General features: G+C 46.6%; 1 protein-coding gene across 4 annotated transcripts in view; it reads right to left on the minus strand.

Moving 5' to 3' along the window:
* Positions 1 to 24,874, minus strand: part of MARCHF10 (membrane associated ring-CH-type finger 10) — a 116,311-nt gene extending 91,437 nt beyond the window's left edge. Inside the window, exons 1-4 of one of the 4 annotated variants that reach the window (XM_010380077.2) lie at positions 24,608 to 24,844; positions 21,421 to 21,568; positions 17,534 to 17,640; positions 3,350 to 3,469 (exon numbers count right to left, since the gene is read on the minus strand). In XM_010380077.2, coding sequence (XP_010378379.2) covers positions 3,350 to 3,469; positions 17,534 to 17,623 — 210 coding nt within the window. In that variant the 5' untranslated portion in view covers positions 17,624 to 17,640; positions 21,421 to 21,568; positions 24,608 to 24,844. Of the gene's footprint in view, positions 1 to 3,349; positions 3,470 to 17,533; positions 17,641 to 21,420; positions 21,569 to 22,952; positions 23,177 to 24,607 lie in introns of those variants that run through there. The other 3 variants (XM_010380076.2, XM_010380075.2, XM_010380074.2) reach the window with 3 other exon arrangements.
* Between the last annotated feature and the right edge of the window lie 340 nt (positions 24,875 to 25,214).

The raw sequence follows: 25,214 nt of genomic DNA on the forward strand, positions 1-25,214 counted from the left end.
CCGGCGACACTTTTCAAAAGAAGACATCTATGCAGCCAACAGATACATGAAAAAATGCTCATTACCACTGGTCATCAGAGAAATGCAAATCAAAAACACAATGAGATACCATCTCACACCAGTTAGAATGGCGATCATTAAAACGTCAGGAAACAACAGATGCTAGAGAGGAAGTGGAGAAATAGGAAGACTTTTACACGGTTAGTGGGAGTGTAAATTAGTTCAACCATAGTTGAACTGAAGACACTGTGGCGATTTCTCAAGGATCTAGAACTAGAAATACCATTTGACCCAGCAATCCCATTACTGGGTATATATCCAAAGGATCATAAATCATACTACTATAAAGACACATGCACATGTATGTTTATTGTGGCACTTTCACATAGCAAAGACTTGGCAACCAAACCACATACCGAAGATACCATCAATGACAGACTGAATTAAGAAAATTGGCAGGCGGGCGCGGTGGCTCAAGCTGTAATCCCAGCACTTGGGAGGGAGACGGCGATCACGGTCAGGAGATACCATCCTGCTAGCCGTAACCCGTCTTACAAAAAAAATACAAAAATGAGGTGGCGGGCGGAGTTCTGGGAGGCTGAGGAGGAGATGGCGTCGGGAGGCGTTGCGAGAGGCCTGCACCCATCGGGCAACAGCGAGGATCGCTCAAAAAAAAACAAAAAAAAAAAAAAAAAAAAAAAAAAAAAACTTGGAAACCATGGCATACTCTGCAGCATAAAAAATATGATCATTCCACATGATGAGGAAACCATCATTTCAGCAAACTAACACGAACGAAACCGCTGCATGTTCTGACTCATAGGTGGGAATTGAACAATGAGAACACATGGACACAGGGTGAGGAACATCACACACCGGGGCATGTCACTGGGTGGGGAGCTGGGGGAGGGATAGCATTAGGAGAAATACCTAATGTAGATGACGAGTTAATGGGTGCAGCAAACCAACACGGCACATGTATACCTATGTAACAAACCTGCACGTTGTGCACATGTACCCTAGAACTTAAAGTATAATTTAAAAAAAATGTTGTGGTGGGTAGGGGTGAATAATAAAATTATTGGGAAATAAGATCCATATAAACTGTACTATAGAAGCTATTTCACAGAATTACTTTTATGTATACAACCATGGCCTTTTTCAGAAGTGGTCTGAGTGTTTTGCAATGATGGTTTAAAGAATGCACAATTTGTATAGCAGGAAGAAGAAAACTATAGGAATCTGACACCAGCTTGTCCCATAAGCTTAAGTGTGAAAAGGAACATAAAATTTCAAATCCTGAATATCCCAAATGCATGAGTATTGCACATAAAATGGCCGTGACTATGCACACGAGCCTCTGCATGAAAGTTCCCTGCAGAGGAACCCAGCTGCCCACTTGTTTAGCAATTCCAATCTGGGAAGACTGCTACGTGCTACTGTTTGACTTAAATTATATTTTCTTATCTATCCTTGATCTTATTTCTGAGTGTAAAAATGTGAGAATTTATCTTAATGCTAAAAATGTGTTGTTCTAGCCAAACTAGATTTAATTTTTGGATTAATCTCACTCCATAAGTTTAATCAGCAGCAGGCATTATATTTAGTCTTTGACTAACAGGAAAAGATCCAGGCAACGTGTTCTTGGTGCCGCCAGTATTGTGAGATAGTCTGTTTCACCTTCAGACTCTAGGTGAAATATTTTATTGTGTGATTTTATATTCCTTAATAGAAAGCATCTCTCTCTCCCAGGGATACATCTACATCTATAAACATCAATCACTGATGTTTTTAAGGTGTCCTTTGAACATTAAATAACCACAGTGTGAACATCTTAGATTAAAAAAGAATTCTCAACAAGAACTTGATTGCTATCACGTATTCAGGATCTATCTTAGAATCCACACCACTGATAGGACAGAGGGAGTTCCTCCTGTAGAGTATATTTCAGGCATTAAATATTAAATAGGAATTCATAAAAGGCCTATTACTCATCTTAAATCAATTCACCATGCTAACAATCAGTGTTGAATACAGCTTGTGGTATTGAGCTCTTACATAGGATAAGTAAAATTCTTAGATAAGATCTTAAACATGAAAATAGGATCCTAGAGCTTAGTGATTTGGAGCACCTTCTCTGGGGTCAGACTGCCTAGAATGGAATCTCTACCACCCTGGCTGTGAAATCTTAGGTAAAGTTTTGCAATTTCTGTAAGGCCCAGTTATCTCATCTGTAAAGTGGGGCAAAGATGGATAGATGGATGGATGGATGGATGGATGGATGGATAGACAGACAGACAGACAGACAGACAGACAGACAGATAGATAGATAAGGAGAGGTGATAGATATATACATTTATGAGAATTAAATAAGCTAATATGTATAAAGTGCTTCACATAGTGCCTGGAATGTTGCAAGCACTGAAATAATGGTAACTGCTTAATTATTATTATAATGATACTATTATTAATCATCATATTATCATCATACTGTTACATCTTTTTTTTTTTTTTTTGAGATGGAGTCTCGCTCTGTCGCCCAGGCTGGAGTGCAGTGGCCGGATCTCAGCTCACTGCAAGCTCCGCCTCCCGGGTTCATGCCATTCTCCTGCCCCAGCCTCCTGAGTAGCTGGGACTACAGGTGCCCGCCACCTCGCCCAGCTAGTTTTTTGTATTTTTTAGTAGAGACGGGGTTTCACCATGTTAGCCAGGATGGTCTCGATCTTCTGACCTCGTGATCTGCCCGTCTCGGCCTCCCAAAGTGCTGGGATTACAGGCTTGAGCCACCGCGCCCGGCTGTTATATCATTCTAGGCAAAAATATTTTGTCATCATATTGCTATATAATTCTAGGCAAAAATATTTAAACAATTGCCAATTATTACATGATATAGTTATTACCACATTTTACTCCTTCATCAGAAATAAAAACTAGGCCCAACCTTGCATCAAGTTAGACCATATGCCACAGAGATGATGCTGTGCTTCAGAAGGCCCAGTGCCTCCAAGTCTTAAACAGTTGCAGTGCTTCTCATCTGGATGGTGTCTTATAGACCATCTGTTTCAGGACCTTTATCTACAGGAGAGAAGAGTGAGGCCCAACCACAGTGAAGCGTGAAGACTGCAGAGCTGGGAACCACAGGGGTGGTGTCCCAAGGAAGGGAGTTCCCAGCCCTGGGCTCCTTCCTGCCCCTGGCTCTCCCTGCCCTGACCTTTGGGATTCTGCAGCATCTCCTTTTTGAGTCGGCTTTTTCCTAAATCACACACACACACGCACGCAGCACGCGCACACACACCAGCAGCAGCAGCAGCAGCAGCCCCAGGAGACTGTCTCCCAGAATGCTTCATACCTGTTTGGAAGATGACCTGCTAGAAAACCAGGATCTCTCAAAACTTGTCTCTTGCCCCCAAAACTGATCACGTTTCTTCTCATTTGGGTCTCTTTTATATTCCTGTCGTCTCAGACAAGCCTGAAGAACAACAACAAAATGTCTGTCTTAGGACCATGGCAAGCTTGGGTAACTTTATGCTTAATTCCAATGGTGAGGAGCATGAAATGAATGATACGCATCTCCAGGTGTTCATCAAATACCTCTCACCAAGTATAAAGACCAGGTATCACTCTTCCCTTTGCTTAAAGTGCTAGGTCAGAGGTATTAGCTATTCCTTTAATAAATTCAAACAATAAACATACTGAGAGGCATTTTGTCAAGAATGTACCCAACTGTTGCCTTCTCAAGGAGGGCAGCACCTGTTACACCTTATGAATTTCTCTTTCTGGTCTCATTCTCTTCATGGCCCCTCCCTCTTCCTACCTCCTCTATACTGTGACCCTGGAGATGACACTCTAGTTGCGGGATGAGAATTGTCAATGTCAGAGCATGTGCTATTCCCTGCACTTGGAACCTCCTCTGTTAGAAGCTCTCTTGGCAAAACCGCCTGATCTACTAATAGCCTGCTGCTGTGGCCTTGCTTCTCTTTAGTTTCCTCTGCCTTCTCTTCTCCAGGCCGAATTAACTGTCAGAGTTGCAATGTATATTAATTTAAGCTTGAATTACACATACTTTTTTATTATTGTAGGTACTTGTTTGTGGTTTTCAGCCTGTTTCTCCTGCTGATCATTGAGAACCCTGAGAGTAAGGACAACTTCTTATATTTGAATCCCCCACCATCCAGCATTTAATTTTAGCTGAACTGCAGCTGGCCCGGTGCCCAGTGGCTCACGCCTATAGTCCCAGCACTTTGGGAGGCCGAGGCGGGTAGATCACTTGAGGCCAGGAGTTCAAGACCAGCCTGGCCAACATGGTGAAACCCCGTTTCTACTAAAAATATAAAAATTAGTTGTGGTGGCATATGCCTGTAATCCCAGCTACTCAGGAGGCTGAGGCACGAGAATTGCTTGAACCTGGGAGGCAGAGGTTGCAGTGAGCCAAGACAGTGCCACTGCATTCCAGTCTGGGTGACAGAGCAAGATTCTGTCTCAAAAAATCGATAATAATTTTAGTTGAATTGCATTTTTGCTTTGGAGGAAAATATCAATCCCTAAGTGCAAAATAAGAAAAATAAAATTACCAATGAAAATAATTCCCCATTTTTCTTAACAAAATTAAAATAAAATCTGGTACCAAAATATTTCTCCTATAGTACTAGGACTGAGCAAACCCAAGGATATCATGTACTATGGACATTTCAACTGATTTTAAATACTTCAAAATAGTAAAAGAGATTTTTTTTTCCCCCAGGATGGAGTCTTGCTCTGTCACGCAGGCTGCAGTGCAGTGGCACGATCTTGGCTCACTGCAACCTCTGTCCCCGGGTTCAAGCGATTATCCTGCCTCAGCCTCCTGAGTAGCTGGGATTACAGGAGCACGCCACCATGCCCGGCCAATTTTTGTATTTTTAGTAGAGACAGGGTTTTGCCATGTTGGCCAGGCTGGTCTTGAACTCCTGACCTCAGGTGATCCACCTGCCTCAGCCTCCCAAAGTGCACCTGGCCCAGTAAAACTTTTTTGGAGTATTTCTATACTTGCAGATCCAGTAGCCCAATTCAACTTTGCCTTGCCAGGGCCAAATTATCCACTGTCATAGAAAACGAATTTGAAGACCAAAAATATTGTTTCTATACTAGGCCTGACAACTGCCCTTCCTGGCTGGATTGAGAAAGGAAAGATCTCTTCAGCAGGTTTCACGCCCTCTATTAGAAAAAGTATCCCCTTCCGTGATGTAGTAGGACTTACCAGAATTTCACGCCATGCGTAAGCCTGACATTATGCTGTAAGGTTAAGAATAGAAATGACCGATACTAACAAAACATTTACTCCTCGGAATTGGGATGATTATTCACACCGAGTTTTACATCTGAATTGCAGGTGACGCCCTAGCCTCCGGGCTCATCACAGCAGCCAAGTGGTCACCTGCAGGAAGTGGAATCCTAGATTCTGGGGAGAAAGATGCAGTTTCACTCCAGCTTGCTTGGGAAGGGACAACATCCTGTCCCACAGTTAATCTTATTTTCAAAAACTATGCCACGTAGATAGTACGTCGTCATAATAAACACTGGATGCTGTTTGTTTTATAATTTCAGCAAGAAATACCAAAGAACACTAGACAGTAGTCATAATAAATAAGTTAAACAAAACAAACGAAAAACAGCCAATCATAGAGAAACCCAGGTAAACCTAAAGGGAATTGGCTGGAGAACGTAACGAAGTTCAGTTAAATATGTGCTTTTTTGTTCTAATCCTTTTACAAGGACTTCAAATGGGAGTTTGTGTTTGGAAAGAGCACCGGTGTGGAGTGCTGTTTCCAAAAGGGGCAGATGTCTGTGCGGTCCTAACCTACTGGTATTGAAGGCAAAAGAAGAAAACGCTGATGGGCTGAAAGTGGAGGAGGCAGTGTTAGCAAATGCACGCAGGACCAAGGCAGATTTTGTGGGATGAACAGAATTCTTGTGGGCTGAGTGTTTTTTGAAAATTCTCTCCAAGAATGCATACGACTTAAATATTTCTTTACCAAAAAGGAAGGAGGAATAGATTGGTTTGCAAAGTTGAAAAAAAATTTTTTTCCCTCTAGTTCCTTGTTCCTCTTCTTACAGAGGAGCAGAACAAACCAGTGGCAAGGCATGTACTTAAACTTTTATCTTGACAGAGCCAAGCAATCTTTCTGTGTAAATTAAACATCAATCCTCTCAAAGTTATAGCTTTGCTGAGAAGGAACACAGGGGCAGAGCAAATATCCAGACTTACAGTCGTAGAAGCAGCAAGAACCTTGCCTTATTCCCTGCAAGGGCTGGTTTCTTTGTATTTGTAATTGTAAATGATTTTTTGTCAGCTGTTGATGTTGTTTTTGTGTGAGGTGGGCTGGGGGAGCCTAAGGTGACTGGGCAGGGGAGGACAGAATCCATGGGTCAGGAGAGGAATGGATTTGTAATTCAAAACCACCAGCGGCTTCCCTTATCCTGGACTTTAAAAACATTCTCCCCTTTCAATTGCACGTGTCAGGATTCGGATGGCTATAAATAAGTCTCTGATCATGTGGCAAAACTGGCCGAGGGCAGTCTTGAAATTGAAGGCTTCAGGTAACTTTTTACTTTTTCCTTCTGGGGAGAATCAGGGCCTCTTCCTTCCCTCTTCCATTGGTGTTGACCCCCACCCCGCAGTGCGTCCCCCTGACTGCAGCATACATACTTGGGCTGCCTTCTGTGCAGAAGGTACCACTGTGGGGGCAAAATGCGGAATGTGCATCAATGTCTGTGGGGATGACGTGGGTTTTGTGACTCACTGTAACTCAATCCTGGTAAACACGACAATCCCCAGCTCTGCCACTTTCTAACGTCGTGACCTGGGGCGAGCTGACTAATGCCATTGATTCTTGCTTTCCTCATCTGTAAGAGGAAGCTGCAGATTGTTGACAAGTTAACATCAACAAGGTATACAGTTGGTGATATGTTAATAGTGGCTGGCCCTTGGGGACAGTTCAATCAAAGGTGCCTAACACCACCATCACCACCACCATCACCATCACCATCACCACCACCACCACCATCACTACCATTTCCATAACCATCTCCATCACCACCACCACCATCATCACTACCATTTCCATAACGATCTCCATCACCACCACCACCACCACCAAGTCCATCACCACCACAACCATCACCACCACCACCAAGTCCATCACCACCACCACCATCACCATCACCACCACCACCATCACTACCATTTCCATAACCATCTCCATCACCACCACCACCACCACCAAGTCCATCACCACCACAACCATCACCACCACCAAGTCCATCACCACCACCACCAAGTCCATCACCACCACCACCATCACCATCACCACCACCACCATCACTACCATTTCCATAACCATCTCCATCACCACCACCACCACGTCCATCATCACCACAACCATCACCACCACCACCTCCATCAACCACCACCGCCTCCATCACCACCACCACCTCTATCACCTCCATCACCACCACCACCACCATCACCACCACCACCAGCACCACGACCACCATCACCTCCATGACCACCACAACAATCACCACCACCACCACCTCCACTTCCATCATCACCACCACTACGACCACCATCACCTCCATCACCACCACTGCCACCACCTCCATCACCACCACCTCCATGACCACCACCACCACCACCACTTCCATCACCACCACCACCTCCATCACCACCACCTCCATGACCACCACCACCACCATCACCACCACCACCACCACCACCTCCATCACCACCACTACCATGACCACCACCACCACCACCACAACCACCATCACCTCCATGACCACCACAACCATTACCACCACCACCACCTCCACCTCCATCACCACCACCACCATCACCACCACCACCTCCATCACCACCACCACAACCTCCATCACCACCACCACCATCACATCACTACCATTTCCATTACATCTCCATCACCACCACCACCATCACCATCACCACCACCACCATCATCACTACCATTTCCATAACCATCTCCATCACCACCACCACCACCACCAAGTCCATCACCACCACAACCATCACCACCACCAAGTCCATCACCACCACCACTATCACCATCACCACCACCACCATCACTACCATTTCCATAACCATCTCCATCACCACCACCACCACGTCCATCATCACCACAACCATCACCACCACCACCTCCATCAACCACCACCACCTCCATCACCACCACCACCTCTATCACCTCCATCACCACCACCACCACCATCACCACCACCACCAGCACCACGACCACCATCACCTCCATGACCACCACAACCATCACCACCACCACCACCTCCACTTCCATCACCACCACCACTACGACCACCATCACCTCCATCACCACCACTGCCACCACCTCCATCACCACCACCTCCATGACCACCACCACCACCACCACTTCCATCACCACCACCACCTCCATCACCACCACCTCCATGACCACCACCACCACCATCACCACCACCACCACCACCTCCATCACCACCACCTCCATGACCACCACCACCACCACCACAACCACCATCACCTCCATGACCACCACAACCATTACCACCACCACCACCACCACCACCACCACCACCACCACCTCCATCACCACCACTACCATGACCACCACCACCACCACCACCACCACCTCCACCTCCATCACCACCACCACCATCACCACCACCACCTCCATCACCACCACCACAACCTCCATCCATCACCACCACCACCATCACATCACTACCATTTCCATTACATCTCCATCACCACCACCACCACCTCCATCACCACCACCACCACAAACATCACCACCACCACCATCACATCACTACCATTTCCATTACATCTCCATCACCACCACCACCACCTCCATCACCACCACCACCACCTCCATCACCACCACCACCTTCATCAACCACCACCACCATCACCACCACCACTATCCCCACATCACTCCCCAACCCCCACCACCCATCTCACCTCCCCACCATTATCACCGCCACCTCTACCACCGCCGCCACTCCCATCACCACCAGTAGCTGCCACAACCTTTTAATTGCTGTTCTCAATCCCATTTCCTGGTTTACTTCTATTACTGTTTCTAAAGTCAGCCTTTGCCAAAGCATAAGACTCTGATGTTGGTCACAGAAGAAGAGAGAATCTTTCTGTCTAGTCCTGAGGTTCATCCTTGTTTTTCTGCCTTGTAAGTAGAGATCTGTTTCCTAAACTCCAGCCAGCCAAATGAGCAGCTCCTGCTCTCAGTCATTCAGGGTTACAATGAAACTGCCTCTCTTCGGCACTACAGCTCTCTGAGTACAGTTGTGCTCAAAGTTCCTTTTGTTTCTTTCATTATCAATCTGATCACTCTAGTCATTATGTGACTTCAGAAGCCATGTGCCCCAGGAACACTTCCCAGCCTCATAATTCTGGTATAAAGCCATCAGAACCACGACCCGACTTTACATCTCCGGCCAGAATGGCATCTGTTCCTCTATCTCAGGACGCACTTTGAGAAGTGGGAGTTGCCACTTCCTTCAGTTGGTTCCTTTTTGTTGTTGTTCTTGTGATCTGACTTGCCTATTCCAGAGTCTGGCGTTTTAATTGTCCCCAGTGACATTATTAAAGTTCATTAATTTTAAGAGGTCAAGATGGCCGGGCGCGGTGGCTCAAGCCTGTAATCCCAGCACTTTGGGAGGCCGAGGCGGGAGGATCACGAGGTCAGGAGATCGAGACCATCCTGGCTAATACGGTGAAACCCCGTCTCTACTAAAAAATACAAAAAACTAGCCGGGCGACGAGGCGGGCGCCTGTAGTCCCAGCTACTCGGGAGGCTGAGACAGGAGAATGGCGTGAACCCGGGAGGCGGAGCTTGCAGTGAGCTGAGAGCCAGCCACTGCACTCCAGCCTGGGAGGCAGAGCAAGACTCCGTCTCAAAAAAAAAAAAAAAAAAAAAAAAAAAAAAAAAAAAAAAAAAGAGGTCAAGAAATCAAAGGCATAAAAACAGTTTGAGATGGTATTCCCCTCCAGCTAGTTTTTTTTTTTTTTTTTTTTTTTTCCTGTTTTGGCTGTGAAGACTAAAGCAACACACACCTCAAAGGTGAGCCAGGAGGAGAATCCCCCACCTCCGTCCCTATGGGAAGAAAAGTTGACTTATCCCTATTCCAGTTCCCTGAGTGGACAACTCCAAACCCTCGCCACCCGCTATGAAGTCACCTATCACGTTCTTGAACACATGTATATTGAGACATTTAGTTGTTTGATTTGTACTTGAAAGAATCAAGGTGAATAAGTGACATGAAATGAAACCAATTTGAACATATTTAATAGATTATCAAAAATCATTCTGAAATGCTAAGTGTAATCTTTGCCTTCAGTTTTCCAGTGGACATTAATGGCTAAATTCTGCCTCCAGTTACATAAACACATTTGATTAAAAAAAAAAAAAAAAAAAAAAAAAAAAAGCTAGGCAGCATGAAAATCCTTGAAGCAATAGAGCCAAATTCTGAGATGACATATAATTATATACTAGTTACCAGATTCTGAAATAGCATGCAATACGCCAAATAGATGTTTATTTCCTCTTGTTTTCTCAAAAGGTTCCCACCCAACCACTGAAAGGAGTAGTTTCAAAATAACTCAGGGTGAGTTCAGCCCTCGTCTCTTGCTGCTAGCACACAGACCTGCAAAGGCACTGAGAATTTGGTGCATACCAACATTTAGCATATTGTAGGCTGTAGCAGGAACGGTTTACACAAGAGGTTTCTTTTTTTTTTCTTTTCTTTTTTTTTTTTTTTGAGACGGAGTCTCGCTCTGTCACCCAGGCTGGAGTGCAATGGCCGGATCTCAGCTCACTGCAAGCTCCGCCTCCCGGGTTCCCGCCATTCTCCTGACTCAGCCTCCCGAGTAGCTGGAACTACAGGCGCCCGCCACCTCGCCCGGCTAGTTTTTTTGTATTTTTTAGTAGAGACGGGGTTTCACCGTGTTAGCCAGGATGGTCTCGATCTCCTGACCTCGTGATCCGCCCGTCTCGGCCTCCCAAAGTGCTGGGATTACAGGCTTGAGCCACCGCGCCCGGCCGGACACAAGAGGTTTCTAAAGCCTTCAGTTGGAGCCAGTTCATTAAAGGTGAGTCGAGTACAGGAAGGGACACATGCCAAATGCATATGATTTGGGATTCATGTCTAGTTATTAGGTCTTACACTATTTGTACGCCCTGAAATGGGGAATCCCTGGTCACACTGGAACTGGAGTGAAAGCTGGGATTTCCAAAGGAAGTACCTGGCCAAACTCATTGATGATCCAGAGTACCAATATCCACCCACGACAAAATTACCATAGCGAATTATCTAAATACACATGGGCAGTCTATGGGCTGAGTTATTGAGGGGTCATTAACATCATGCAACTGATCCGTTTTTGTTTTTTTTTTAGACAGAGTCTTACTATGTCGCTGAGGCTGGAGTGCAGTGGCATCATCTCAGCTCACCGCAACCTCCGCCTCTTGCGTTCAGCTATTCTCCTGCCTCAGTCTCCCGAGTAGCTGAATTACAGGTGTGTACCACCACATCCAGCTAATTCTTGTATTTTTAGTAGAGACAGGGTTTCGCCATTTGGCCAGGCTGGTCTCAAACTCCTGGCCTCAAATGATCCACCCGCCTCTGCCTCCCAAAGTGCTGGGATTACAGGCATGAGCCACTGTGCCTGGCCTACATCATGCAATTGATTCTTAAACCACTACTTTAAATTCTTTCTGGAATAAGGCAAGGGATAGATTAATAATATAACTAAAAAAAAAAAAAAAAACGCTGCTCCCTGCAAAGTAGTTACTGTGGGTTGCCATTTACTTACTTTAATGATATTTAGAACATCTTATAGACAACCATATTTATTTTTTGCAGACCTTGTGGTAAGTGGTTTTGAAAATGCTCAATGAGAGTGGATTTGACTTTTAGGAATAGTCACAAGTCAGCTGGCTCTAAGTCTGACAAGCTTAGTTGGTAACCAAGTTAGGCAACACAGGCTTTCATGAATGTCAAGGCAATTGGTTCAACATTGAAGAGGGAGACTCAGCCTCTGCCCTTAAGAAGTCGTGGTCCAGGTTGAGAGGATGTCACACAAAAGACAATGTGCAGCCGGGTGCGGTGGCTCACGCCTGTAATCCCAGCACTTTGAGAGGCCAAGGTGGGTGGATCACTTGAGCCCAGGAGTTTGATACCAGCCTGGCCAACACAGTGAGACCCCTGTGTCTCTATAAAAATACAAAACATTTAACTGGGTGTGGTGGCACATGCTTGTGGTCCCAGCCACTCAGGAGGCTGAGGTGGGAGGAAAACTTGAGGCTGGGAGGTTGAGGCTGCAGTCAATCGTGATTGCTCCACTGCACCCCCACCTGGGCAACAGAGCGAGACCATGTCTCAAAAAAGAGAGAGAGGAAAAAAAAGACAATTTGCAATGCAGTTTCATAAGGTCTGTGCAGGAAGCATGAAAAGAGGGCTGCAGTACTAGAGTGGTGGAAATATTCTAAAGCCAGGTGATAGTCATGGCTGCAAACTTGGTAAATTTACTAAAAGTCATTAAACTGCACACTTAAAACAGGTTGAATTTTATGATATATACTTTTTTTTTTTAAAGATGGAATTTCCCTCTTGTTGCTCAGGCTGGAGTGCAGTGGGGCTATCACAGCTCACTGCAACCTCTGCCTCCCGGGCTCAAGCGATTCTCCTGCCTCAGCCTCCTGAGTAGCTAGAATTACAGGCATCTGCCACCATGCCCAGTTAATTTTTTGTATTTTTAGTAGACACGGGGTTTCACCATGTTAGCGAGGCTGGTCTCGAACTCCTGACCTTGTGATCCACCCACCTTGGCCTCCCAAAGTTCTAGGATTACAGGCATGAGCCACTGTGTCCGGTTGATATATAAATTATAACACAATCAAGTGGTTTTTTTGTTTGTTTGTTTGTTTGTTTGTTTTTAGATGGAGTCTCGTTTTGTCGCCAGGCTGGAGTGCAGTGGCGTGATCTCGGCTCACTGCAACCTCTGCCTCCTGGGTTCAAGTGATTCTCCTGCCTCAGCCCCCTGAGTAGCTAGGAATACAGGCGCCTGCCACCACGCTCAGGTAATTTTTTGTATTTTTAGTAGAGACAGGGTTTCACCACGTTGGCCAGGCTGGTCTCGAACTCCTGACCTCATGATCTGCCTGCCTCGGCCTCCCAAAGTGCTGGGATTACAGGCATGAGCCATCGCACCCGGCCAGTAAAGTTGCTTTTAAAAAAGGCTACTATGTGTATGAGCACAGAGATTCCCTTTAGTTCTAAATTAAAACTATGATCCTCACCACCTTTGCCCAGGGGAGCAAAGTGAAGAAGGGGGAAGAAGTTGGCAAAGTGGTGAAGTGTAGGTTGGTCTTGCTTAGGTTCTGGGTCTTGAGCCTGCCTTTAAGTGAGGGAAAGCACAGAGGGGTATCCTATATTCCAATGGCATCGCCACATTTAGATTTTAGATAGGTGTCAAGGAAACAGTCTGACAGATGGCAGGACCGGAGGCTAGAAGGCCAGTTATAAGGATATTATAATGGTCTTGGACAGAAATCAGGGAGGTTGGAACCATGGGGTGGCAACAGGGTGAAAAGGAAGGCACAAGTGCGTGAGTTCTTGGGTACACTTGGCAGGACTTGGTAACTGGTGGGATGGGGATGAGGAGGGAAAGGAAGAGCCAGGGAAGGCTTAGATCATAGGAGGGGCCACAGGGGGATGGACATGGAGGTACAACCATGGACATATTTGATTTCAGATGCCCGTGTGACATCTAGGTAGACATAGCCAACTGGCAAATACACACATGACTCTGATGCTCTGGGGAGACCCAGAATTACAAGTCTTAGTATAAAGTGGTGGTTGAACCATAGCAGAGGATGAGATGAGTCACAGTGACCTTGTGAACCAGAAAAAAACTGGGCTGAGAATGGAACCCTGGGGAAATTAACATTTGAGAGCCAGGGAGATGAAGAGTACATAGAAAAGAAAATGGAGAAGAAAGTGAGAGAAACAGGAAGAAAGTCAGGAGAGTGTGACATCAGAGAGCCAAACGAGACTGGGCACGGAGGCTCATGCCTATAAGCCCAGCACTTTGGGAGGCTGAGGCAGGAGCATCACCTGAGGCCAGGAGTTTGAGACCAGCCTGAGAAATATTAAAAAAAGAAAGAAAGAAAGAGAGAGAGAGAGAGAGAGAGAGAGAAAGAAAGAAAGAAAGAAAGAGAGAAAGAGAGAGAGAGAAAGAAAAGAAAAGAAAAGAAAGCCAAAGAGTCATGTTCGAGAAGAAAGGAGTAATAACGTCAAAGGTAGGTGAGACCGCAGAAAATAAAGACTGAGAAGGAGCGCGGTGAATTTGGTTACTGACATTAGCATAAGAGTTTCAGGAGAGGGGAGGGGAGGTGATGGTCAGGCTGCAGCAGGCCAGGGAATCCACGGGAGGGCAGGAAGCAGAGACTGAAATGGAGCTGGCTATTTGGGACATCTGGGATGAGGCAGGAAGGAGTCAGCGCTGCAGCTAGAGAAGGACACGATGTCTACAGAAAGCTTTGCTCTTTTGTTCTTAAGATGGGAGACACTTAAGCATGTTCGTGGACTGAGCCAACAAGAAAGGAAATGTCAAAGCTACCAAGGAGAGGCCTGTGGATGGCAGGGGCTGGAGAGCACAGGGCCTCAAATCAGGATCTCAGGCTGGGTACCAGCAGGTAGAGGGTCACTTCCTCCTCCAAGATGTGGGGACTAGATGGTGTGTAGCCTGGAGTGAAGGGGAGGAGGCTGAGTGGGTTCTCACCTGCCGGCCTTGGGGTCTTCATTGTGTTTCATTTGAGTGTGTGAAACCGGGCAGGGAGTTCTTTGTTGAAACTATGGGGGTTGGAGGTTTGAAAAGAGTGAAAAGGTTTAAAATCGTGATGATAACAGAGGGAGCTGACGGACAAGTAAATGTGTTGACATGAGTCATCCTTCATTCTTTTCTTTCCCTCACTCCGCCTCTCCATCCATCAGCAAGATGTCTGTTCTGTTTCCATTTCCTGGGCCAGGCCACTTCTCACCACCTCCACTCCTACCACCCCGGGCCAAGTCGCCAGAATCTCTCTCCTGAATTTCTATCATAGCTTCCTTACAAGTTTTCCTGCTTTTTCTCTTGCCCCTTCTAGTCCTTTCCCCATACCACAGCCAGAGTTACCCTTAATACAACATAAATCAGATCATACTATTCCACAGCTTAACCATCCAATAATTTTCACAGTGATAAGAATAAAATTGGGTAGGGCGCACTGGCTCATGCCTGTAATCCTAGCACTTTGGGAGGCCAAGGTGGGTCGATCACCTGAAGTCGGGAGTTTGAGACCAGCCTGACCAACATGGAGAAACCCTGTCTCTACTAAAAATACAAAATTAGCTGGGTGAGGTGGCGCATGCCTGTAATCCCAGCTACTTGGGAGGTGGAGGCAGGAGAATCGCTTGAACCTGGGAGGCAGAGGTTGCAGTGAGCCAAGATCCTGCCACTGCACTCCAGCCTGGGCAACAAGAGCAAAACTCCATTCAAAAAAAAAAAAAAAAAAAACACAAAAGGAATAAAATCTAAATGCCAAGCTATGCTCAGTGAGATGCAGTGTGACGCTTCTGCACTTTCCCTGGGTTCATGTGTTCTAGCCCCTCTGGCTGCCTTTGGTTTCATCCAGGCTGGTTCCTGCCTCAGGGCCTTTGAACTGACTTTCCTTCCACTTGGGAAGCTCTGGTGGGATCTTTCCCATAATTCACCTCAACAGTCAAGTGTCATTTCCTCAAAGAGACCTCCCCAGCTTCTAACGGAGCACCGCCTCCAACCCCTTAACCTGCTCTATTTTCCTCATTGTATTTATCGATAACTGAAACTACCTTACACATGTCTACTTGTGTAAGCCCTTTCCCCTCTTAATCCTAGAATAAGAACTCCGGGAGAACAGACGCTTTGTTCAGCACATAGTAGGCACCAAATAGATATTGGCTGAATGAATGAATGAAATAGATATTGGCTGAATGAATGAATGAAAAGGCAGTGTTGAAAGTCCAATGGAGATTAGAAAATAAAACAGCAATGGCTCAAAGCCACACCGTTGTGTGATTGTCTTCAACGACGACCATAAAACTATAAGATTGATTTTTTCCTATGTGCCTGTTCTGGAGACAATTTCAAACAGGAGCCGGGTGGCAGAGGCATCTTTGCGAGAAGTAGTTAGACTCCCAGGGCGACCAGTGTGGATGTTTATGTTCTTATTTATTTTGCAGAAATGCCCTTGATTTTCTAGTCTTCTTATACGTGGGTTGGCACGTTGTGGGAGGAAATTGCTGACTCCATTTCCAGCCCCAAAGCTAAGCTGTATTATACAGGTGAAATCAGGTTACTGAGATAGGTCTGGTTTCCTTGGTGACCTGGGAGCTTTAGTTATATTTGAAATTGCTAAGAAGGGGAAAAAACTGATAACAGCAGTTCTGTGTTTTCCTCAGGGAAGAAGCGCTTTTCAATCCTCAGCCCAGGCTGAGAACATGCCTTCTTGATTGGCAAGGGCTGAGGTCCCACCTCCAGCAGGATGACTGACACTTTCTACCTGCTCCCAGGATCCCACAACCCAGTCTGGCAAGTTTATCCTATGCCAGCTCTGGCTGACTGCAACCTCAGGATTCCTCAGGCTCCCTGTGTGTTTTGGTGTTGCATGTAAACACTGTAACTAGGGGGACCGGCAGTTAGCTCATTGTAAAATGTGCAAACCACCCTTCTTCCGGTGGGGATGACAACAGAAGGGCGTGTTATTTTACAAACGGTAGGGCGACCCAGTTAACTCTTTCGTGTTTTCTTTCCTTCTCAGTTGGTTTGTCAAATTTAAGCCCTAATGCCACTGGTCGACAAGGGCTCCATGCCGAACACTGAGGGAAGTACTTTCACAGTGTTGATTTCATTTCATTTTCATGATAATACTAGAAGTGGATACGACCATTATCCTTGTTGGTGTTTGTTTGTTTCTGAGACGGAGTCTCGCTCCGTCACCCAGGCTAAAGTGCAGTGGCGCGATCAATCTCGGTTCACTGCAACCTCTGCCTCTCGGGTTCAAGTGATTCTCCTGCCTCAGCCTCCCGAGTGGTTGGGACTACAGTGCCACCACGCCTGGCTAATTTTTTGTATTTTCGGTAGAGACAGGGTTTCACTGTGTTAGCCAGGATGGTCTTGATCTCCTGACCTCATGATCCACCCGCCTCGGCCTCCCAAAGTGCTGGGATTACAGGCGTGAGCCACCGCGCCTGGCTATCCCCGTTTTTTTTTTTTTTTTCTCACAGACGAGGAAATAGAGAGGTGAAGTGGCTTTTGCTAGTCACATACCTAATCGGTGGGTTTGGGATTTTAGAAAACTTTTACAGCTTATCATATGTTGACGCTGTATTCTGAATTGTCTCTAAATACTGGAAGAGAAGGCAGAAGACCATTCTTGCTTTCTGCAATTACCTGATACTCAGAGTCCACCTTATGCTGCATGTCCCGCAGATACTGAGCATCGCTGAAGAACTTCTGCCTGTCCCTTGCGTCATGCAACATGATTCCTAATCCCCGACCTGCACAGAAAAGATAAACAAATGTGCTGTGATAGAGTCCTTTGTCGTGATGCCGTATTTGGATTTATTTTCATCTAATTACTTTTATTTGTGTATTCATCTAATGTCCCTTGTTTGAAAGGCACAGATGCTCCTTTCAAGCTGAAGGGACTTCTTGTGTTGGTGCTGATGCCCTGACAGTCCTCTTGTTCCAGGCATAAATAATGCAGCCACCTTCATCAGGCACTTCAGAGATCCTGTCCTGGTTACTCAGAGGGAGTTAGATTGACAGATACCTGAATCGTTTCTAGAGCATGACAAAAAGGAAAACCTGAGAACCTAGCTAAATGAGCAGTGACCAAAGTTACAGGCCCCTAGTTGCTTAAATCCATTTAAACAACAGTGATTGCACCCTTATTCTCATCCAGGCACTGTGCTGGGCACTGGAGTAGAGCAACCAACAAAGCAGACACGACCTTCACCTTTGCTTTCTTTTTTTTTTTTTTTTTTTTTTGAGACAGAGTTTTGCGTTTGTTGCTCAGGCCAACGGCCAATCTCAGCTCACTGCAACCTCCGCCTCCCGGGTTCAAGCGATTCTCCTGCCTCAGCCTCCCTAGGAGCTGGGATTACAGGCACCCGCCACGATGCCTGGCTAATTTTTGTATTTTTTTTTTTTTTTTTTTTTTGGGACGGAGTCTCGCTCTGTCACCCAGACTGGAGTGCAGTGGCCAGATCTCAGCTCACTGCAAGCTCCGCCTCCCGGGTTCACGCCATTCTCCTGCCTCAGCCTCCCGAGTAGCTGGGACTACAGGCGCCGCCACCTCGCCCGGCTAGTTTTTTGTCTTTTTAGTAGAGACGGGGTTTCACCGTGTTAGCCAGGATGGTCTCGATCTCCTGACCTCGTGATCCGCCCGTCTCGGCCTCCCAAAGTGCTGGGATTACAGGCTTGAGCCACCGCGCCCAGCCAATTTTTGTATTTTTAGTAGAGACGGGTTTCTTCATGTTGGCAGGGCTGGTCTCGAGTTCCTGACCTCAGACGATTCACTCGCCTCAGCCTCCTGAAGTACTGGGATTACAGGTGTGAGCCACCATGCCCGGCCTGTGTTGCTTATAATCCGGGGTATGAGACTGACTTTGAGCAAGTGAATCCTAACTGTGATAGGGGCTCTGGAGCAGAACTATGGGGCTCTTTGAGAGTGTTATTATGGGAAGGCATAACCTGGTCTGGAGGGGTCAGGTAAGGTTTTCCTTAGGCAATGACACTGGGTTTGACAAAGTGAGCTGGCTGAGAAGTGGAACAGAGAGGACAGCAGGTGCAGAGGCTTCAGGCATGAAGAGGCAGGTGCAGATGAGGAAGACGGGAGGGGAGCAGTGCAGCTGGAGCAGAGATGAGGCGGGAACAGCCCCGGAAGGGCTGCAGGAGAGGCAGGGACCAGCTCCTGTCGGGCCTTGAAGGTCATGATTCAAAGAGTCATAGGAAACTACTGAAAAGTTCCAATCTGGGGAGTAAATGATTAGATTTGTATTTTTATTTTTTATTTATTTAATTTATTTATTTATTTTGAGATGGAGTCTTGCTCTGTCGCCCAGGCTGAAGTGCAGTGGCGCAATCTTGGCTCACTGCAAGCTCCGCCTCCCAGGTTCATGCTATTCTTCTGCCTCAGCCTCCCGAGTAGCTGGGACTACAGGCGCCCGCCACCACGCCTGGCTAATTTTTTGTATTTTTAGTAGAGACGGGGTTTCACCGTGTTAGCCAGGATGGTCTCGATCTCCCGACCACGTGATCTGCCCACCTCGGCCTCCCAAAGTGCTGGGATTACAGGTGTGAGCCACCGCGCCTGGCCTTGTGTTTTTATTTGTTAATTCTTTTTCTTAGAGACAGGATCTTGCTCTACCATTCAGGCTGGAGTGTAGTGATGTGATCATAATTCACTGGGTATAGTGGCTCACGCCTCCCGAGGTGATCACCACTTGAGCCCAGGAGTTTGAAACCAGCCTTGGCAATATAGCAAGCCCGTTTCTATTAAAAACAAAACTGAAAATTAGCCAGGTATTGTGATGCATGCCTGTAGTCCTACCCACTCAGGAGGCTGAGGTGTGAGGCTTGCTTCAGCCCAGGAGTTAGAGCTGCAATGAGCCATGGTCATGCCACTGCACTCTAACCTGGGCAACAGAGCAAGACCCTCTCTGTATTTAAAAAAAAAAAGAATGATTTGTATTTTAAAAAGATCCTTCCAGTTGCAGTATGAGAATGGATGGGGTGTGGGGGATGGTGGTAGAGTAAAAAACGTAAGTGGGAAGACCATCAGGAATATTTCATAGTAATCTAGATGTGATAAGATGAAAACCAGCATTGGGTAGCAACAGTGGAGAGAAAAAGGAGGAGGAGGAGGAGAATGGGGAGGGAGAGGGGATCATAGCTACTCTTTTTTTCTGAGACGGAGTCTTGCTCTGTCACCCAGGCTGGAGTGCAGTGAGGCTGTCTTGGCTCATTGCAACCTTCACCTCCCAGGTTCCTGCAATTCTCCTGCTTCAGCCTCCCAAGTAGCTGGGATTACAGGCACGTGCCACCACGCCCGGCTAATTTTTTATTATTAGTAGAGATGGGGTTTCACCATATTGGCCAGGCTGATCTTGAACTCCTGACCTCAGTTGATCCACCTGCCTCAGCCTCCCAAAGCGCTGGGACTACAGGCGTGAGCCACTGGGCCGGGCCCATAGTTACTCTTTACTAAGCCTCTGGAAGGGATAGGCCTTGTTCTAAGCAGTTACATCAATTAACTCATTCATTCTTCTCAACAACGCTGTAAGGCCAGAGCTAGATCTCTATTTTGCAGGTGAGGAAACTGAGGGCCAAAGGGATTAAGTAACTTGCCTAAAGTTACAGAGCTAGTGAGTGGGAGAGTTGGGATGTGAACCCAGAGAGTCTTGCTCCAGTGCGCACACTCTTAACCAACGGGTTCAAGGGACGCTCAGGAGAGAAAGTCATCAGGGCTTGCGATTATATGAATGGACCAGGGGTGGAAGTCTCAGGGATGCCCAGGTTACTGGCTTGAGCAGCCAGTGGGTTGGTACCAGCATTCCCTTCAGAAAACACAGGAGGAGCTGCTTTGTGAGGAAACAGTATGGCGTGACAAGTGTCTGGGGTGCAGCAGATGGAGATGTCAAGTGCGCTGTCAGACGCAGGGCTCTAGAGCTGACCAGAGAGGTACAGATTTGGGCATTGCTGGGATTCTGTGATGACTGAAGTTGAAGGAAGAATGGGAACCAAAAGAGAAAGAGGACACAGGACAAAACCGTGAAGAACACTAATATTTAGAGAACAAGCCGCTGAAGAGAAACTCTGCCAAAAAAAAAAAAAAAAAAAAAAAAAAAAAAAGCCAGAGAGGCAGGAAGAAACCAGGTGGGTGCCATTTCAGAGATGCTGAGGAGGTTTCAAAAAGGAGGCTATTAATAACCTTGGTGAGAGCATTCAGTGACGGGGCTGGGAGGGCTGCAGAAGGTTGTGTAAATGGGAGGTAAAAGCGTGGAGATCATGCTTTCAAGAAGTTTAGCTTTGACTGGCATGGCCCAAATTTATGGCCAAGATATGGAAGCTCACAAAGGGATAAAATGGCACTGTTAATAACGACCCCTCATCTATGGGGTCATCAAAGTCCCCACACTATTCCTGCTTGTTGTCTACTGAAGCTCTTTCATTTATTTCTACACACACACATATACGTATTTTTTACAACTGCTGTGTGACAAGGGCTGCTAGGCTCTGGGGAAACATCAGGATGGGACAGGCGACATCTCTACCTTCAGGTGTATATGTTCTGTGGCTTTCCCTCCCTCCTCCTGTTTATTCAGTTGTGTAGATATTGGCAGAGTCAGGCTGCCCCTGACTCATGGTGACCCAGCGTCTGGTCTGGTAGTTATGAAATCTCACACGGTTTATCGTCTGGCCCTGAACAATGGGGAAAACTTGTGCTGGTCTCTTGGGGGCTGTTTTCTCTGGAGTATGGAAAGTTGGTCTTTGACAGTCAGAATCTGAAACTACAATGTGTATTTCCAGGCTACACACAGAACCTACATTTCGTCTCTGAGCATTTTAATAATCACATGGGACTATGTTTTAAAAGATCACTTTTAGCTTTTCATCTGAATGTGTACCTGCATAGAATGAAATTACCTTTCCACTCTTTTCAGAAAACAATGGTGTTAAGACAGGCAGAAGGATAAGCTCCTGCTGCTACTGTGGGAAAGAGAAGACTGTCACAATCTTAATCAGGCAGAGACCATAAGGACTCATAATAAAAATATGTTAATGGTCACTAAAGGGGAGCATCCCAGAGTCCACTTGGATGATACATTTTCGTTGCCAAAGTTAATATAGAAAGCCAGTTAATCTATCACGGCTTTAGAGTAGGATTAATTTAAGGAGGCTTCTAAGTCAAGAGGCATGAAATAACTTTGTCTAAATAGGTAGGAAGTAGCACCCTTTGAATTATTTGCTAAGTTACCTCTGACTTCACAATCACCTACCAAATAAAGGACTTAAAAATGCTTGCAATCCCAGCACTTACGGAGGCCGAGGTGGGTGGGTCACTTGAGGTCAGGAGTTCGAGATCGGCCTGGCCAACATGGCAAAACCCCATCTCTACTAAAAATACAAAAATTAGCTGGGCATGGTGGTACACTCCTGCAGTCCCAGCTACTTGGGAGGTTGAGACAGGAGAATCACTTGAACCTGGAAGGCAGAGGTTGCAGTGAGCCAAGATGGCACCACTGCACTCCAGCCTGGGCGACAGAGAGACAATCCATCCCCCCAAAAATAAATAATAATAATAATAAAATAATAAAAATAAAGTTGCCTACAAAAGTCTCTTTTCCTTCCCCAAAACTCTCTATTACATTGTATTTTACAATATTTAGAAACATCGTGGTGCCACATGTAATTTTTTATTTAAATACATCAAGTCTTTATGAGATTAAACGAGTATTACAGGAACCAAGAAAACAGGGTATTAGTGTTAAGACCGAGAAGATGGTGGGTTACGTTGGTTTAAGCAAACATTTTCCGTGTTCGCTTGAACTTCATACCACACTCAGTCAGTCTGAAAAACTGACCAGGATGAACAAGAAACAGAAATAACAGTATGGAAATAAAACTACATGAGATAATGCTTAATTCACGGATCTCAGCTTTCTAGGCCTACTCAACCAGATGGCCACTTGAAGCCAAGAATTTTTTCCCAGCAAACACAGAGGGTTGGGGTGGGGGTGATAATAAAATGTGAGCAAGGCGCATGTTTCTAAAATAGCCCTCTGTATTCTCTTCTATCGCTCACCTTTGAACTGCTTCTTAATTTAAAATCCACTCATGGTTATGCACGCTTCTGTTTTAAGTCTTTCTGGTGATAATGTCTTGTGCCAAATCTGTGCTTTAGAAATCAATATAAAAAGCCATATTAAGTAGGGAGAGAGAAAGGAGGAGGGAGTTGGAGGCAGGTGGAGAAGGAAGGAGGAGGGGGTCCTGCCTTGCTGAAAGCAAGAGCGAGTAATTCTTCTTGGCCTCAAAATTCTACATATCTGTGAAATTTTAATGGGGAATATTCTAAGAACTTTGTGACATACACATTCCTCTCTGGTGTAACTTTCCAGTGAATTCTAACCAAGTTTTCCTGACTGAAGGGAACAGAATCTGAATGCAGAATGTTTTTCAGTGCTCTAAAAAGTTATGCATACATACCATCCTTCTGTTTCATGACCACATTTGTCAAAAGAACCGATTTGAAGGAGCCTCTTCTTAATAACAATCAAAATCTTATTGGTTTCTTACTATGTTCTCATAAGAGAAAGACATCACTAAAGTTAATATTCTGTTAAGCAATAAAGGAAAATGTAAATAATTTAATCTCCTCCTTAGACGGAAGGTTGCTTTGAAACAAAATCTAAATGGCTATTGTTAATACTTGACAACCAGGCTCAAAAATTACTCCCTTTCCACAATTAGGTGATTGGAGAAGGATTTCAGGAGACCTTATTCAACCTTTCCCCCAACTGATGAATCTGTAATGTCCAACATTATAGGATTTGTTTAAATCTTAGCTTTTAAAAAAACTTAGCATTTTGAAGTCTTAGCTTATAAACATGTCTTGAGTATAAGCAACAAAGTTTACGATTTGGGCCCAATTTATGAAGACCGTGACTGCAGAGAAAAAGGGGGAATTGGTTGGGAAAGGTAAGGAGATCTTTCAACTCTTCCAGCCAGTTTGGCTTAAGAGTTGGGGCGGGGCGGAGGCGGGGGAACAGACTTGTTTTTGGCGGTGATTCCTCATTTTACTGTGAAACTAGGAGAGACAGGTGGTCACATTTCGACCATCAAGCCTAGAAGAGGAGAAACTCAACGAGTAATCGGGAAACTTTGGGGGAGGAAACGTCACAGGTTTGACAAGCAATTCAGTGCCATCATTAATAACAATATCCAGCCAGGGAAACATAACGAGACCCCTTCTTTACAAATAATTTAAAACATTAGCCAGACATGGTGGTGACCTGTGGTCCCCGGTACCACCGGGAGGCTGAGGCGGGAGGATCGCTTGAGCCTGGGAGGTCGAGGCTGCAGTGAGCCGTGACTGCCCCGCTGCACTCTAGCCTGGGAGACAGAGTGAGACTCCTCAAAAACAAACAAAAACAGTATCAACCATTTCGCACTCAGAAGCCTAAGGGACCATGGTCTGTGTATACCTTTTCTGACCAGTGGCGTCTGCAGGAAGAAAGGTGGGTACGGGCGGCTGCCAGTGAGCAAAGGGTCACGGTCTCCCCCAAACCTGCCCCTTTGAGACAGAAAAAAGCTGGGGCTGGGGTCAGCCAGGGGCAGGGGACGGCCAGGCCACCGGATGTTAGGCCCGGTTTCCCTCCAGAATCTTGGAAGACGAAAGGGAAGGTTGTCCTCCATCCTGGCAGGACGGAAGAGGAGCGGCGGGGCCGAGTGGGCCGTTACCTGGGGGTCTGCCCTTCCTCCCCTGCGGGGCTAAAAGGGTCGAGGGGCAGGGCGGGCGGGCCGGTCCAGGGCGCAGGAGCCGCCCATTAATTGCGCGGGGACTGGCCTAAGCGCCTCTTCCTCCTCCTCCTCTGGCTTCTTCGCTCCCTAAACCTGCCCCTCTTCCTCCTCCTTCCCCGAGGCTGCTTTCCGCGGCGCCGACCGGCCTTGCCTGGGGCGGGGGCGGTGGGGGCGGCTACGGGGCGTCCTCTGGTTTCCCTAGCAACCGCGCCTCCCCGCCCCCACCCCTCGCCCCCGCGCGACCAGGTGCAGCCGCCGAGAGCGCCGGGCGGGGCGGGGCGGGGCGGGGCGGGGCGGGGCTGTGGCCTCTGGGTCCCAAGGCGGGCGTGGGCGCCCGCTGGTTGCCGTGGGAACGAGGCTGGCTGCAGTCAGGGAGGCAGAGCCGCGCTGGTGGGCAGAAAAGAGATGCCCAAGGAGGAGGCGGTTGGGTTTGTCTGGATGCCCAAGCCCAGACCCAGATATCCAGGCCTCCGCTCCCTTCCCTGAAAGGGTGCTATGCTTCATAAAAAATGAGATTAGAAAACGAGAGAGGAAAATATTTTTAATG

The sequence above is a fragment of the Rhinopithecus roxellana genome, chromosome 19, assembly GCF_007565055.1.
Source record: "Rhinopithecus roxellana isolate Shanxi Qingling chromosome 19, ASM756505v1, whole genome shotgun sequence".
Lineage (NCBI taxonomy): Eukaryota > Metazoa > Chordata > Mammalia > Primates > Cercopithecidae > Rhinopithecus > Rhinopithecus roxellana.